This window comes from Dysidea avara, chromosome 7, assembly GCF_963678975.1.
Source record: "Dysidea avara chromosome 7, odDysAvar1.4, whole genome shotgun sequence".
Taxonomy (NCBI): Eukaryota; Metazoa; Porifera; class Demospongiae; order Dictyoceratida; family Dysideidae; genus Dysidea; species Dysidea avara.
This window is the reverse complement of record NC_089278.1, coordinates 21,478,643-21,493,080: the sequence shown is the minus strand read 5'-3', so window position 1 is coordinate 21,493,080 and position 14,438 is coordinate 21,478,643. Positions and strand designations below refer to the sequence as shown.

Genomic DNA, 14,438 nt, shown 5'->3' with positions numbered 1-14,438 from the left:
CCATGCAATCATTTTATAAGAGCAACTACATATACCTTCCCTTTTAGTGTTAAAAATAGTTTTGTGGTGTCTTAATATGCTCCTCTAAGGTAAATTTCAGTAGGGAAAATTAACACCTCAGTATGATTCTCTTTCTAAGAAGTTGTAAAGCATTATATAAATAAACTAGTGTCCATTTGGTTCTACTTGGGGTACTTAGAGATAATGAGTTACTCTCTAGAATTCCTATGGATATAATTACATGAAAATAACAAGGAGAAAACATCCTGACTGCCTGGTAGACTCCTGTAAGTGTTCGAGCGTAAATCGGATGGCTGCAGGTTCGAGGCTACCTAGGTCCAGTCATGGATTTTTTCTCCTTTCTCCAACTTTTCAAACACACCTTCTGTAGCTAAAGTCTTTGAGCAGGCTGTAGGACCAAGTGTCCTACAAGTGTCCTACAGACCTTCAGCACAAGGTAAAGCATTAATAAATAATAAAAGATGACCATGTAATTGAAAATAAAAGGAACTACAGAAAGGTGAACCAGAAAAGGCACACGCCAACCATGAGAATTTGTCATTGTGACATGAAATGGTGGCAGTGCACTGCTTTGTTTGGCCTCTAGTCTTGCAACTGCGGTCAGGCAGGAAGATGCTAGCTGGCAGACCAAAAATCAGGTTTGATGACTTTCAAAATTTGATATCCAGCCATCTGCAAGTTTTTAACGCTAAATTTGATTGCTTGATGCACCAAGGTTATTCTGTAAAAGTGATTTTCATTGCTTAATATTTCCATGATGGTTCAGCATTACAGCAGCATTTTGGTGGACGCCATTAACATTAGGGAAGAGCCTCACCAAACAATACTACTCTATTTGCTCATTAGCCAGTTTCTCTATCTTTCCAATGCTTCTGCAGTTTACATACAAAATTTGAGTGAAATCACCCCCAATGAGGTAAGAGGGACCAAAATTTTGTTTCTTTTGTCCTTCAGCACACTTGACAAGTACATAATCTGATTGGCTTGAAAATAAAATTTTATGGGGTCTAAAGGCAAGTTAGGTATTAAGTATCCGAAGTGTTTTAGACAAATGCTTGCTTTAAAAGGCTAATTTGTTGTCGTGAATACAGAGTAAGCTGGCTGATAGAATTTCAATTCTTTGCTTAGGAATACCTTTTGGTAGTTGGTTAACAGCCATGGAGTTATAAAGAAAAATTAAACATGCATTTACAATTAAAATTGTTGGTGTGTCTATTGGGTAATCCAACAAAGCTGGAAAAAGAAGTGGCCACTGTTTTGATATCAATATTAGCATTGTGTTACTTAAACTATACTGTTTTCACATACATCAGAGTCATAAACATGTATTGTGTGGGACCTAGTATAAACTGTATAATATATGTGTCAATTTTAGACTGATGAGCGCCAACGTATTGCGGAAACAACTCCAACTGAACCAGAGATAACAAACAAGCCTGACATTGCTTGGGGTTGTACAATTGCTGCTTTAGTCTTATGCTGTCCTGTAGGAATCATGGCACTAATATATGCTATAAAAGTAAGTGTACTAAACAATTAGCATACATATATATATGTACGATGTACAATATAGTTTTAACACACTTATGAGGGTTATGGATGTATGGCACCCAAGTGTGTTGTTAACATCTTATTGTATTAGCCAAGCTTACCCAAGTTCAGGTGCATGCATGATTGGCCTAATTTGGGAAAATATTGGACAGCCCAGAACATGACTGAGTGAAGTGCCTGACCAAGTTAGTGCACAGCATTCTGCATTAATGACGTGATCTCATCATCATAGCTATTAAGTAGCAAGCATCATTCTGGTCAAGCAGCTCCACTGCACCCTGTTAGTCCTGGGTTACTGACCAGGTGTATGCATGTATGTCCACATGGGTGGGTGGGTGTTTTTGGCATGATGGGCTGCTATTCAACTGATAGAGCTGGACAGAATCTGCAACTCCAATACTTTCACTTGTGCCTTGAGTTGAGTGCGCACATGCACAGCTATAAATAGTAACGCTGCATGGTGCACGTGACCCATTATCCCCCTTTACCTACTGTAACGGTCAATGATGTTAACTTTTATTTACAGAGTAAACATCTTATTGTATTAGCCAAGCTTACCCAAGCTCAGGTGCATGATTGGCCTAATTTGGGAAAATATTGAGCAGCCCAGAATGTGGCTGAGTGAAGTGCCTGACCAAGTTAGTGCACAGCATTCTGCATTAATGACGTGATCTCGTCACCATAGTTATTAAGTAGCGAGCATTATTCTGGTCAAGCAGCTTCACTGCGCCCAATTTTCCCAAACTCAAAATTATGCACAAACAATAACCACATTGCACACGCAGATGGGTTAGGGTCCCCACATGTAATAAGCTAAATCCAGCGTCACACACATAATGAGCATGTCGAGCAGTACACGGCATGACAAGCATTACATTGAGCATGACAAGCAATACACATACAACGAGCCTATCAAGTAATACACTGAGCATGTCGAGCAGTACACATACACTGAGCATGATGAGCAATACAAATACACTGAGCATGATGAGCAGTACACATACACTGAGCATGTCGAGCAGTTCACACACGCTGAACATGATGAGCAGTTCACACACACTGAGCATGATGAGCAGTACACATACACTGAGCATGATGAACAGTACACATACACTGAGCATGATGAGCAGTACACATACACTGAGCATGTCGAGTAATACACATACACTGAGCATGATGAGCAGTACACATACACTGAGCATGATGAGCAGTACACACGTCGAGCAGTACACATACACTGAGCATGATGAGCAGTACACACGTCGAGCAGTACACATACATTGAGCATGATGAGCAGTACACACGTCTAGCAGTACACATACAGTGAGCATGATGAACAATACACATACACTGAGCATGATGAGCAGTACACACGTCGAGCAGTACACATACACTGAGCATGATGAGCAGTACACATGTAGAGCAATACACATACACTGAGCATGACAAGTAGTACACACACACACTGAGCATGATGAGCAGTACACATACAACGAGCATGACAAACAGTACACACGCAATGAGCATATCGAGCAATACACATACACTGAGCATGAAGAGCAGCACACATACGCTGAACATGACAAGCAGTACACATGTCAAGCAATACACATACACTGAGCATGATAAGCAGTACACACACACACTGAGCATGACGAGCAGTACACATACAACGAGCATGACAAGCAGTACACACGCAATGAGCATATCGAGCAATACACATACACTGAGCATGAAGAGCAGCACACATACGCTGAACATGACAAGCAGTACACATACAACGAGCATATCAAGCAGTACACATACAACGAGCCTATTGAGCAATACACATACACTGAGTGTGATGAGCAGTACACATACACTGAACATGACAAGCAGTACACGTCAACAAGCCCATCTAGTAATACACATACACTGAGCATGATGAGTAGTAGACATACAATGAGCATGTCAAGCAGTATGAACATATTGAGCAATGCACTGAGCATGATGAGAAGCAGACAAACAACGAGCATAACAAGACATACAGTGGGCATACAGTGAGCATATCGAGCAGTACACATACAATATTGAGCAGTACACATATATGATGAGCATATCTACCAGTACGATGAGCATATCTAGCAGTACACATAAGCTGAACATGTTGAGCAGTATACATACAATGAGCCTATCTAGCAGCACACATACAGAATGAGTCTATCTAGCAGTACACACACAACAAACAGGGCTAACATATGAGGAACTGAGATTAACCTTCAGAGGCTGCTTTATTCCCACTGGAAATGTTGGCATGGGCAAGGAGTGCTGGTACTGATTGTAACATCTTTGGAGAGGAGTGTATGTACAGTTGGTAAGCACTGCTCCATTTCCCAAGGACTTTGATGAGCCAATCTGGTATGCCTGCTGCAGCAGCAGTGGTCACTGCACCACTTCTAAAACTGTGACTAGAGTAGTTCTGCTGGCTGTAGCTTGTGTCCTGCAGAAGGCGAGAATGGCGTTTGTGAGCTGCTGTCTATTTAATGGGGAAAATCTGCCACCTTTAAAAACTGGTGAATTGTCCTGAGGTTGGAGGACTGCCTCAACATATAGCTGCAGTGCTCTGACAGGGCAGGTGGATGTGCCACTAGCATGAATGGTGATTGTATGGCCACAACAGAAGGGGTCTGTCTTAGACTGCTCAATGAAAATTGTATACTTATTGCCAACCAGTTGCACATACTGCCAGGTTAGGGATGGGGTTGCAAATTCACTGGCTCTCAAGAACCCATAAAAAGCCATGGTAAATGCTGTCCAGAGCAGACGTTTCTCAAGGGGAGAGAAAGAAGAGTCGACACGGAGTCGTGATTTTAATGTTTGGAGGGCGCTGATGATAATGGGTAGGTGGGTGCGAGTTGATATGCCTTGTGACCTCTTGATTCCTGTGCAGAGCAGGTGAAGCAGTTCATCTTTTGTAGGGTCTTCAAAGCCTCTCTCTAGGTGTTCCAGATGGATGCCAGCAAGGTATACTTTGATGGTTTTATACGATACCTGGCAAGCCATATAGCAGCAGAAGTATCGTAGGGTGAGTGATGAGGCTGGGAAGGCTACAATAGCGTATTGAGCACAGAATTGATGAAGTGCCTTAACTCCAGCTTGGTATGTTCTCCTGGTTGATGCAGCAACCCCTAAGGATTGATAGTGGCTGAGGAGTCCCTTAAGAGCTGGATCGGCCATGCACGGATGGTATCTGGGTTGTTGGCTGTTTCCGGGGCAAGTCTGTGAAAACATTGTACCTGGAGCATCGGCAATGCAATTGTTAGTGCCATCAATGTGAGTAACTATGATATGTATGTTGTGTTGTGCTGCACAGAAATAAAGCATGCGGACAAAGGCCATAACTTGCGAGCAAACTGTGGAACCTTTTTTCCAAATGTCTACAACTGCTTGGTTGTCACAATGCACTAATACTTTCTTTCGAGGCCAATGGTGGCCCCAAGTGTTGACTGCTGATGCTATGGCAAATAGCTCCTTCCATGCAATGTCTCTGCCTATTTGGTCAGGTGACCAGTCTGCTTAGATCCAACGTCCAGACCAGTAAGCCCCCCAGCCAAAGGTGCCGGAAGCGTCTGTATACAGAGACATTGATAGGGAGGTGGACCAGCTGCTCTCTAGGATGTATGATGTTCCACTCCAGGTGGGGAGAAAGGCCAGCCACCAATCGAGATCTAAGTGTGCATCTGTACATAAGTGGAGGCAGTGATGCATTTGTGATACTGTGCAGCTAAGGTCTATCAAGCGGCGGAGGAAGATTCTACCAGCTGGGATTACTTTGCATGCGAATGACAGCTTTCCTACTAGGGAAAGTAGTTGATATTTGGTGCATTTGTCCTTTCACCTAAGCAACTGAATTGATAAAATGAGGTCTGCCTTTCTTTCTGGTGAGATACCGGCGGTCATCCCCTCAGTATCTATGACAATCCCCAGAAATGTGAGTCTGGTTGAGGGTCCATCAATTTTAGAGGTCTTAACAGGAGCGTTGATGGTTGTGCAGAGAGAAAGCATTGCTTGCAGGTTGTGTGAGCATTCTGTTGAGCCAGGTGAGCCGGCAGTAAAGAAATCGTCCAGATAATGTAGAACATGGCACACACCATGGTTGTGTTGGAGGGACCAGTGAATAGCATCAGCTAGTTGGTTATAGAGGAAGGGGGCAGATTGGAGGCCAAATGGGAGACAGGTATTGATGTAAAATTGGTCATGCCATTTAATTCCAAGGAGATTCCAGTCCTTTGGTCTCACCAGGATGAGGCGGAACGCATTCTTGAGATCTATCTTGGCCATTAAAGCACCCCTTCCTAACATGGAAAATGCATCGTCCACTGAGCAGTAAGATAGCATATAGTCCTGCGAATTGATGGAATCATTGATGCTGGATCCGTAAGGAGCAGATAAGTGGTAAACTGCATGCCAGCTCCCATCGTGCTTGGGGACCAAGCCCAGTCCTGAACAACAGAAGTTGGGGAGTGGAGGGGTTCTGAAAGGACCCAAAATGCGACCTGCTTGGCACTCTGCGGTGATGTTGGCATCTAGTATGTCTTGTTGCTGGGATGCGGAGGGGAGGTTGTTGCTAAAATGCATAAAGTGTGGTCCGGTGTAGCCGATGTCACAGCCATGTTGGAGATTGTAAATAAGAGCTTGCACATATGTTTGATTGGGGTGAGATAGAAGTTCCCTATGGAGATTATGTATGTTGATTGGGGTACTGTGTACCTTATGTATTGTAATAAGATTCTGTAGTTGCAGTGGTAGGTGCTCTGCAGGGGTGCATAGTGACTTTGGGGGATTAGTGAATGGTATGTGTGTAGGCTGGGGAACTTTTGTGCCCAATGAGTGTGTATTAGTTCAAGAGTGCGTGAATATGTAGGAATTACGTCCCAAAGTACTAGTATAAGGGGTGTGTACATAGAGTAAGTCTTCCATGGATGAGTTGTATTCTAAAGGTTCAATGTATGATGCATTGTGGCCACTGCCTACACTGCTACTGCATGAGGTGTGTTGTGAAGTTTAGTGCGTGTGTACCCTATAACTTCAGTGCATGGAGTGTGTTCCAAAGTTGTAGTGTATGTTGTGTATGCATGGCTAGGCATGGCCTCACTGTTTGTGGGTAACTGGTCTCCTGTCTGGACAGGAGATACGGGGGTGGAGGCCCTTGCAAGACAAGCAGATGTGCTGATAGGTGCATGCGTTTCTTGAGCACTGTCCATTGTTATAGTCACCGCATATTGGAGGTCCGGGTTCTCTGCGATTAGGTGGTCTAGTGCATTGCGAGCTGTCACGAACGGGCGAGTGAAGGAAGTTGTTGGGAAATAGTTCTTGGCACCACAATAGGGACATGGCCAATGCTGTGTGTTAGTATTAGTAGTGCTGGTAACAGTTTCATGCCATAAGTCTGGGAGGCGTTGATCCCACCTAAGGTGAGGGTTGGAGGCAGCCATGGTGCGGGATTGGCTGCCATACCTGAACCAAGTCTTTAAGGGAAGGGATTGGCTGGTGGAGGTGATAATTCTCTGGTAGCCAACCAGCTCAAGGGCACGTGCAGGGTTGTGTGTGAGAATAACTGTCAGGTAGGTGTTCCATGCCTGCATCCACATGGGAAATGAGGATATTGGTGGAGGTTTGTGCATGCTGTGTTGTGTGGTGTGTGTAGTATCAACAAATGATGCCTTGTCAAGCAGTACAGAGAAATCAACATACTCACCTCTGAGGATCTGTTGCTGCAGTTGGGTTGGTACTGGCACTGACAGTTGCTGGGCTGTGTAGTGGGGTAGCTGAAGTTGTTGGAGCTGTTGTGGTGGCAGTTGTACAGGCTGTAGTTGGTGCTGTAATTGCTGCAATGGCGGCTGTACTTGTTGCAGCTGTGGCTGTATTTGCTGTAGCTGTGCTGCAGTTGTGGCCGCACCTGCTGTGGTTGTGGCTGTAGTTGTACTTGATGCAGTTACAGCTGTACCTGCTGCAGTTGTGGCTGTAGTTGCTGCAGTTGTGGCTGTACCTGCTGTGGTTGTGGCTGTACCTGCTGTGGTTGTGGCTGTACCTGCTGTGGTTGTGGCTGTACTTGTGGTTGCGGCTGTACTTGCTGCAGTTGGGTGTAGGGTGTGACGTAGTACTTCTGCTGTCAGCCTGGCAAGTTGGGCGATAGTGGCCTGTGTTAGGTCTTGGTCAGCTGAAGAACTCGACTTCTTCGACGTTTTCGGCATGATGGGCTGCTATTCAACTGATAGAGCTGGACAGAATCTGCAACTCCAATACTTTTGTCTGTGCCATGAGTTGAGTGCGTACATGCACAGCTATAAATAGTAATGCTGCATGGTTCACATGACCCATTATCCCCCCTTTACCTCCCGTAACAGTCAATGATGTTAACTTTTATTTACAGAGTAAACAACATTTTTAGTCATATTGATGAGTATCATGCCTATAGTAGAAACAATGATAGGAGTTTATATTTACAATCTATGAGACAGGTAAGTTGTTACTCTTCCCTGTCCAGAGGTTATAAACCCAGAGGCGGATATCTGGGGGGTCTGAAACTGGTCAAGCAAAGGTATGAAATGTTCAGATCTAATACAGCAGTCACATTTGTATTTTTAAAATGTTACTTAGTTTACCTGTAGCTACCAACACAGTAGAAATAGACTAGAATTGGACTGGTGAACTAGTGCATACCTCTGAATGCTCACCCCACCTATCATTTGTGATTATGCTTTGTTTTCAGCTACGTTCAGCCTGATACATAAGGCCAATGAAACTTGATTAGCAGTTTCGCATCATCGCCCGCATGTTTTTGATACGCCCGCATGGAATTTCATTATTGGTATTCAGATCGAAATACTCTAATAGAACAGTCACTTTTACTCTAATAGAGCAATCAGCTATACTCTAATGGAAAAATCACTTGTTATAGATTAGTAACGTACTTTAGCTATTTAATTCAAGAGTAATCAGTGTAGTTCTCACTGTTTTTTGGCAGAAATCTTCATGTTTGGATGTGTGTTGTGCTTTTGGAAAAATAATGAATAATGAATAATAACCGCCCGCCCGCATCAAATTTTCAAAAATCTGAGCGAGAAACTGGTAATCAAGTTTCATTGGCCTAATGTTACAAATGAAAACATGGGAAGCACCTCTGCAATCAATCCAGTCATTACAGAGAATTTCTGTTACAAACATAGAGAAGCTATCGCACACTAGCTAACTACCACAAATTGACACTTTGTGTTGTCATTGGACACTATAAGGAGGGCAAGGCAAGTCCATGATGTGTACATTGTACATACTCCGGTATGCCAAAAAGCACCTGTCAGGTTAAAGCAACATCTAACAGTGAAAAATCAAGCCCGTACCCTTAGCTGTTATTGAGTTACACATGTCTGAGGGAATCAGACAGGCAGTTAGTTAGCTAGTAGAATATTCTGTTAAAATTTTTTTCTTTATTTTCCATACTGTGCCAAGTGTGCTATATTTTCATTAAAGTATGGTATAATTTCCTCCTTTGTGGGCAATAAAGCACAGTTGCCCATGTGCGTGCTCACGCTAGTACGACTAATCACCCAAGCCGGTGAAGGCTGATAGCCTCGCTGCGCTGAGTGATCAATCACCCCCAGTGAATACAAATTCTTGTTTTTATAGACATACCTAGATGCTTCGATGATGGGTAGGAGAAGGTAACGTTGCTGTTAATGTAAACGGATAAATCCTGGAGATATCACGGAAATACTTCACCATGTGTCACAATAGAATCGATTGTAGGTTTTGACTATAACCTGCCATAATACGTGATGAACGTCTTCTATGCCAAAATATGGTGAACTATACATGAGTTACTTTGTTAAACTAGTTTGTGTGCATTCAGGCTGATAATAGTTTGTGCAACGCTTGTTAATTACGAGTCCTAGTGTATGGTGCAGCTAGCTACACGACTAGAAAGTTCCATAAATCATTTAAAGCATTGCCTTGCTTGTGCTATATGAAAAATAAAGCACCTGGCCTTGGTTTCAATGTTAATAAAGCACTTGGCTTTGCCTCGTGCTTTATTAGCATCTCAGCCGTGTGCCTCGCATTTTATTTTTCATGCAGCAATGCTTTGACATATGCATAAAGCACACTTTGTGTGAATGTGACACAACCATGCACAACCCACAGAGACACTGGAATGAGTTATAGTTAAACCCCACCTGCACTCATAGGATATTGTTATCAATCGGAGATGAAGCCAAGGTGTTGATAACTAGATATCCTACAAGTGCAGGTGGGATTTAACTATCTTCTATCCCACACTTTGAAGTAGTCAAGTTAATAAACAATGTGTTAATAAGCATGTCAGTTGTGTATGGCTTAATTGTTTGCTAAATATGTAGTTTTTGTAATGGTATGGCTTCAATTTTTGCTGAACATGTAGATTTTATGGTGTGTATGGTTTCCATTTGCTTTGATTCAAAACCCGGCTTATCGCCTATTTAAAAGTATCAAAATCGCCTATTTAAAAGTATTGAAATGCCGGTTTTAAGTATTTAGTATGTTGTAGCTCGCCAATGGTTGAAGCTATGTGTACCAAATTTTCACATGTTTTACACCAATCCCTTACCTTCCAGAGCATCCACTGTGCAAGTAGCCAACAACTAAGTTTCCCGCCATTTTAAATAGTTTTTAAACCGAGGTTGACTGTATCAGGCGAGCTGCAAATTGGGTGGGAGGCGGGGACCCTGGAAGGCGGGCAAGATGGTGTTCAAAAATTGAATAGGAAGGCCAAGGGATGAATTAGGCCAAGTTTTGAGCCAATGAGGTCTCAAAACTGGCTAAAATGAAAGGAAACTCACAGCAGAGGTACTTAATCAACACCACAGAGCTGTACAGCCACACACAGTCATTCCCAGGCTGACCAGAGCTCCATTAAGGCCCCACACCACACGTACGGATCGCCACTGGGCTTGGGAAAAGCAGCCAGCAAAACCAGACCACTCGAGTCTAGCTGATTTTAAATGTGGAATTAGATAGTTTATTCATGTAGCTGTGTGTCCTGGGTGAACAATCGAATCTGTTGACATGGGCGATAAAACCGGTTTTCTCAGACTGGGTCACATATGTACTGGGGTTTAAACACCATTTACTCCCAGTTGTTTACTTTGATGTATAGCTTCAGGGATAGAACCACAATTACCTCACTAACAAAGCTGTCAACAATGTTACCATATTATAATTATTATTAGAAATTAACGGCAAATTAGTGGATGTACAACGAATGTTTGTAATTCCATCGTATAACTCAGTCCACTAAACTGTCCATCACTGTAAGTCCAGTGAATTCTGAATCTGAAATTGTGTGATAACTCAGCACTGATCACTTTAATCTATTCACACCATTCCAGGTCAACATTAATTGCTTACTTTTTCTCCTTGACTGCAACTCTGGATCCATACATTAAGCACCATGTACGCTTGTGCACTATGGAAAATGTAGCACTTGGGTGTGGCCTTGAGTCAAATATAACATATTTACCTTTGCCCCATGCTATATTTGTCTCTCAACCACACCCTCATGCTACTGCCACAGTACTTTAACTAGTATTGATTTTAAAAGTTTCATTACATTGTCAAGCTATCTATGAAAATGTACATTTCTTACCACATGTGTGACTGTTCTTTTAGAGTATCTCAATCTAATTAATGCTCTTCATGCAGAGTCCAGAATTGTATTATGGCAATATTGTGTTAATGCTATTGCCCCTTATATGTTGGGATAGTTTTTTTATATATATATTGTAAATCACTAAATAGTGCATGTAAAAACAGCCAAGCTGTATAAAAAGGGTATAGCCTTCAAAAAGCCTGGGTGAACAAAAGTTATGAAATCAAACATGGCAGCTATGAAATGGCTGCAATGATAATAAAGTTTAATAATGGCCTTTGTGCGTTATTTAGTTATTTATTAATACTCATTATCTAGGCCTAGGGCAAATACAACCAAGTACAACCACCAATGGGACAACCTACTAATGGGGTATGTACAAATAGTGCATGGCCAACACAGTGTGTGCAGGTAGAAAAGATGCACAGTAATACAATTCTAAAGGAATTGACTGGCACTTAAACATAAGGGATGCATTAGTATGCAATTACAATCAGTGATTATCCGACCATGGAGATGTGAGGACGTGAGATTGCACTTTAAATTGTGAGAATCATGGTATTGAATCTGACACCTACAAACAGTAAAGCTAAACATCCAATGAATACTTATTACATTAATTTTATGTAATTGTACACAATTTGCATTACATAATGAGGATGGATTAGAGCGCTGGATTAAGACATGGCTGGAGTTACCAAGAGCAGACCACGGTAAGATTGGGATAAAAGCAGAGTATTTCAACTGTCTGTCACCTACAACTGATATCTGAGTTATTATATTTAACATGAGCTGGGTTATTTGTACTAAAATGATCACATGATGCTGTGGATATGCTGCAAGACCAAAAAAAATTTGGAGAACAAATGTGACTGAAATGCAATACCAGAATTTCATGGATATGTCAGTGTGCACAAGTATGTGGAGCATTGCTGATGGCGGCACACTTAGCTACATATAACAATAGCACAACCATGCACACAGCAATTATCAGCCTAAGGGCACATTTTGTGTATGTTGTGTTTGTTCTCTCCATCAACGTTCAGTACATGGGATGCAATTTAGCAGCGAATATTTATGTAGTTTTCTCAGGGCCCATATCAGTGATCAGTCTGGGCACTCCTGGCACTAAAAGGCTTCAGGTGGAGAGCCATGCATCATCACACAAACTTACCAGCTGGAAACTGCACCTTCTTCGCACAATGACTTGCCAGGTGAGGCTTTCTCCCATCCCATACACGAGTGAAGGTACCCTAGTTATGCAAGACTAAAGAAACAAGACGTTTTGACCCGGCAACCTCCAGCGATTAGTAGCAACTTCCACTCATGTTGTTTATTAAGCAGGTGTAGCAACCACTCATCTTCCAATCGAAATACTCGCTGTCGCCCACTTTCAAACACAAATGAACAGTAGTTCGCTTGTCTAGTGGGTGTCACATGCTAACTGTTTTGATCGGCATTAAATAGAATCATACGTTTCTATCACCTCCACAAAAACACCCGCCCATTGTCTCTTCATACAACATGGATTCTATTCCCAGTGAGTACGAAGCCTTAGGCCTTGTAGTTTTCTCAAACATTATTATATTTATTTATTCATTCATTATTCATTCATTATTAATGATGTAATTTTAACCGCATTTCGTATTATCTTTAGTACTTGGTGGTATAATAAATTTATTATCATTAATATGTCTGCCTATCTTTGATTTCACAACTTTTTTACATCCTGGTTTTTTGAAGACCGCGCTCATTTTATAAAGCTTGGTGGTTTTGCATGGATTTCACTTCCTGGTGTATTTATGTCTTCAACCCATAAATTATTGATGAATGTTACAACAGCTAACCATGCAGTTGTGTGCTTGTTAACATCCTTTACAAGACCAGTTTTAAGGCCAAGGTTCTCAGTACATATCAAACTTGTGTAAGATATTCCGGATTTCCGAATGGGTTATGCCCGTTTCATATAAAATAACACTGCCTTCTAAACAAGGCGCCATAACTTCCACGTACTCTGGTTGACAGACACGAAATTTGGTTTATCAGATTCCTTGATGAAAGGTGATTCGATTAATGTGTAAGTTCTTTGTGTAGTAACGAAGGGGAAGCTGAAAAGGAACCTTGTACCATGAAATTTATGTGTTCAGAATGCCTGTAAAAACGTGTTTTTAAACATATTTCTGTAAACTAACCTGTTTAACAATTTGTACGGTCAGAGACTTATTAAGCATCCTTTGCTGCGTAGAATGATACCAAATTTAGCAAATTTGGTTGAGGATAACAACTTGTAAATTGGGATTTTCCCACCGAGATAATTAAATTTTCCAATAGGTTAATGTATGGAGCGTGTATTTTGTCATCATCAGCAGTAAATAACTGTCACTATGGCAGAATTTTCCCATTTGTACAGTCGGAATTGGATAGAGAAATTCAAGAGCTTTCTTTCATTGTATGGTGCACTGTAGAGATTTTGTGTGTTAAAGGTTGTAAATTAGTGTTTTTGTATGTAATGTATATTTTGTATTGGACCAGGAATGATGAGATTTTATGATCAGCCTGTTTTACCAAGTTGAGGTTTCAAAAAAGATATTAAACAGATATTAGATTTATTTACTGCATAATTCTTAATTTTTAAAGGTTTAACCCAGTGTTTTGAAAACTTTTAATGTTGACCACCTGAAAATGCTTGATTTGACAAATCCCATACATATGTTTTGATATGAATAAGGCCACCTCATTTATAGGACCACTTATTGTGGGTCTCATGGATGACCCTATTTAACAAAGTTCTACTGTAGTTCCACTGTAGTTACATGTGTTTATACTATTAGGCAGAAATTGACTTCAAAGCTGGTCGATATGAAAATGCTAAAAAGGCAGCTGAAGTATCTAATTGTTTTTCACCATTTGGTTGTGGATTTGGTGCTGGATTTTGTTGTGTTGGTATTTTGCTACCTGCAAGCATTGCACTCGCAATTATTTTTTTTGTTTAATAAAGGTTCATTTTCTGCCTTCACACTTATTCCTCATCTCTGTGTATATGTGCATATCATAAATAAACACAATAATTATATTGAATACTGTGTATCTATAAAATATGAGTCACGATTTGGTCTATCATTATTGTAAGGTATCAAATTTAAGGTCATTCAGTTGTGGCTGCTTGTGGTTTATTTTTTTTGTTTTAAATGAACTGACGTGTGTA

The 14,438-nt window shown here is 41.3% G+C and overlaps 1 protein-coding gene across 1 annotated transcript in view; it reads left to right on the top strand.

The window, feature by feature from the left end:
- LOC136260760 (uncharacterized) overlaps positions 1-14,438 on the top strand; it is a 24,631-nt gene extending 10,193 nt beyond the window's left edge. The window contains exons 4-5 of the mRNA XM_066054620.1: positions 1,397-1,540; positions 14,065-14,438. Of these exons, the coding sequence (XP_065910692.1) occupies positions 1,397-1,540; positions 14,065-14,226 (306 nt within the window). The 3' untranslated portion in view covers positions 14,227-14,438. The remainder of the gene's footprint in view (positions 1-1,396; positions 1,541-14,064) is intronic.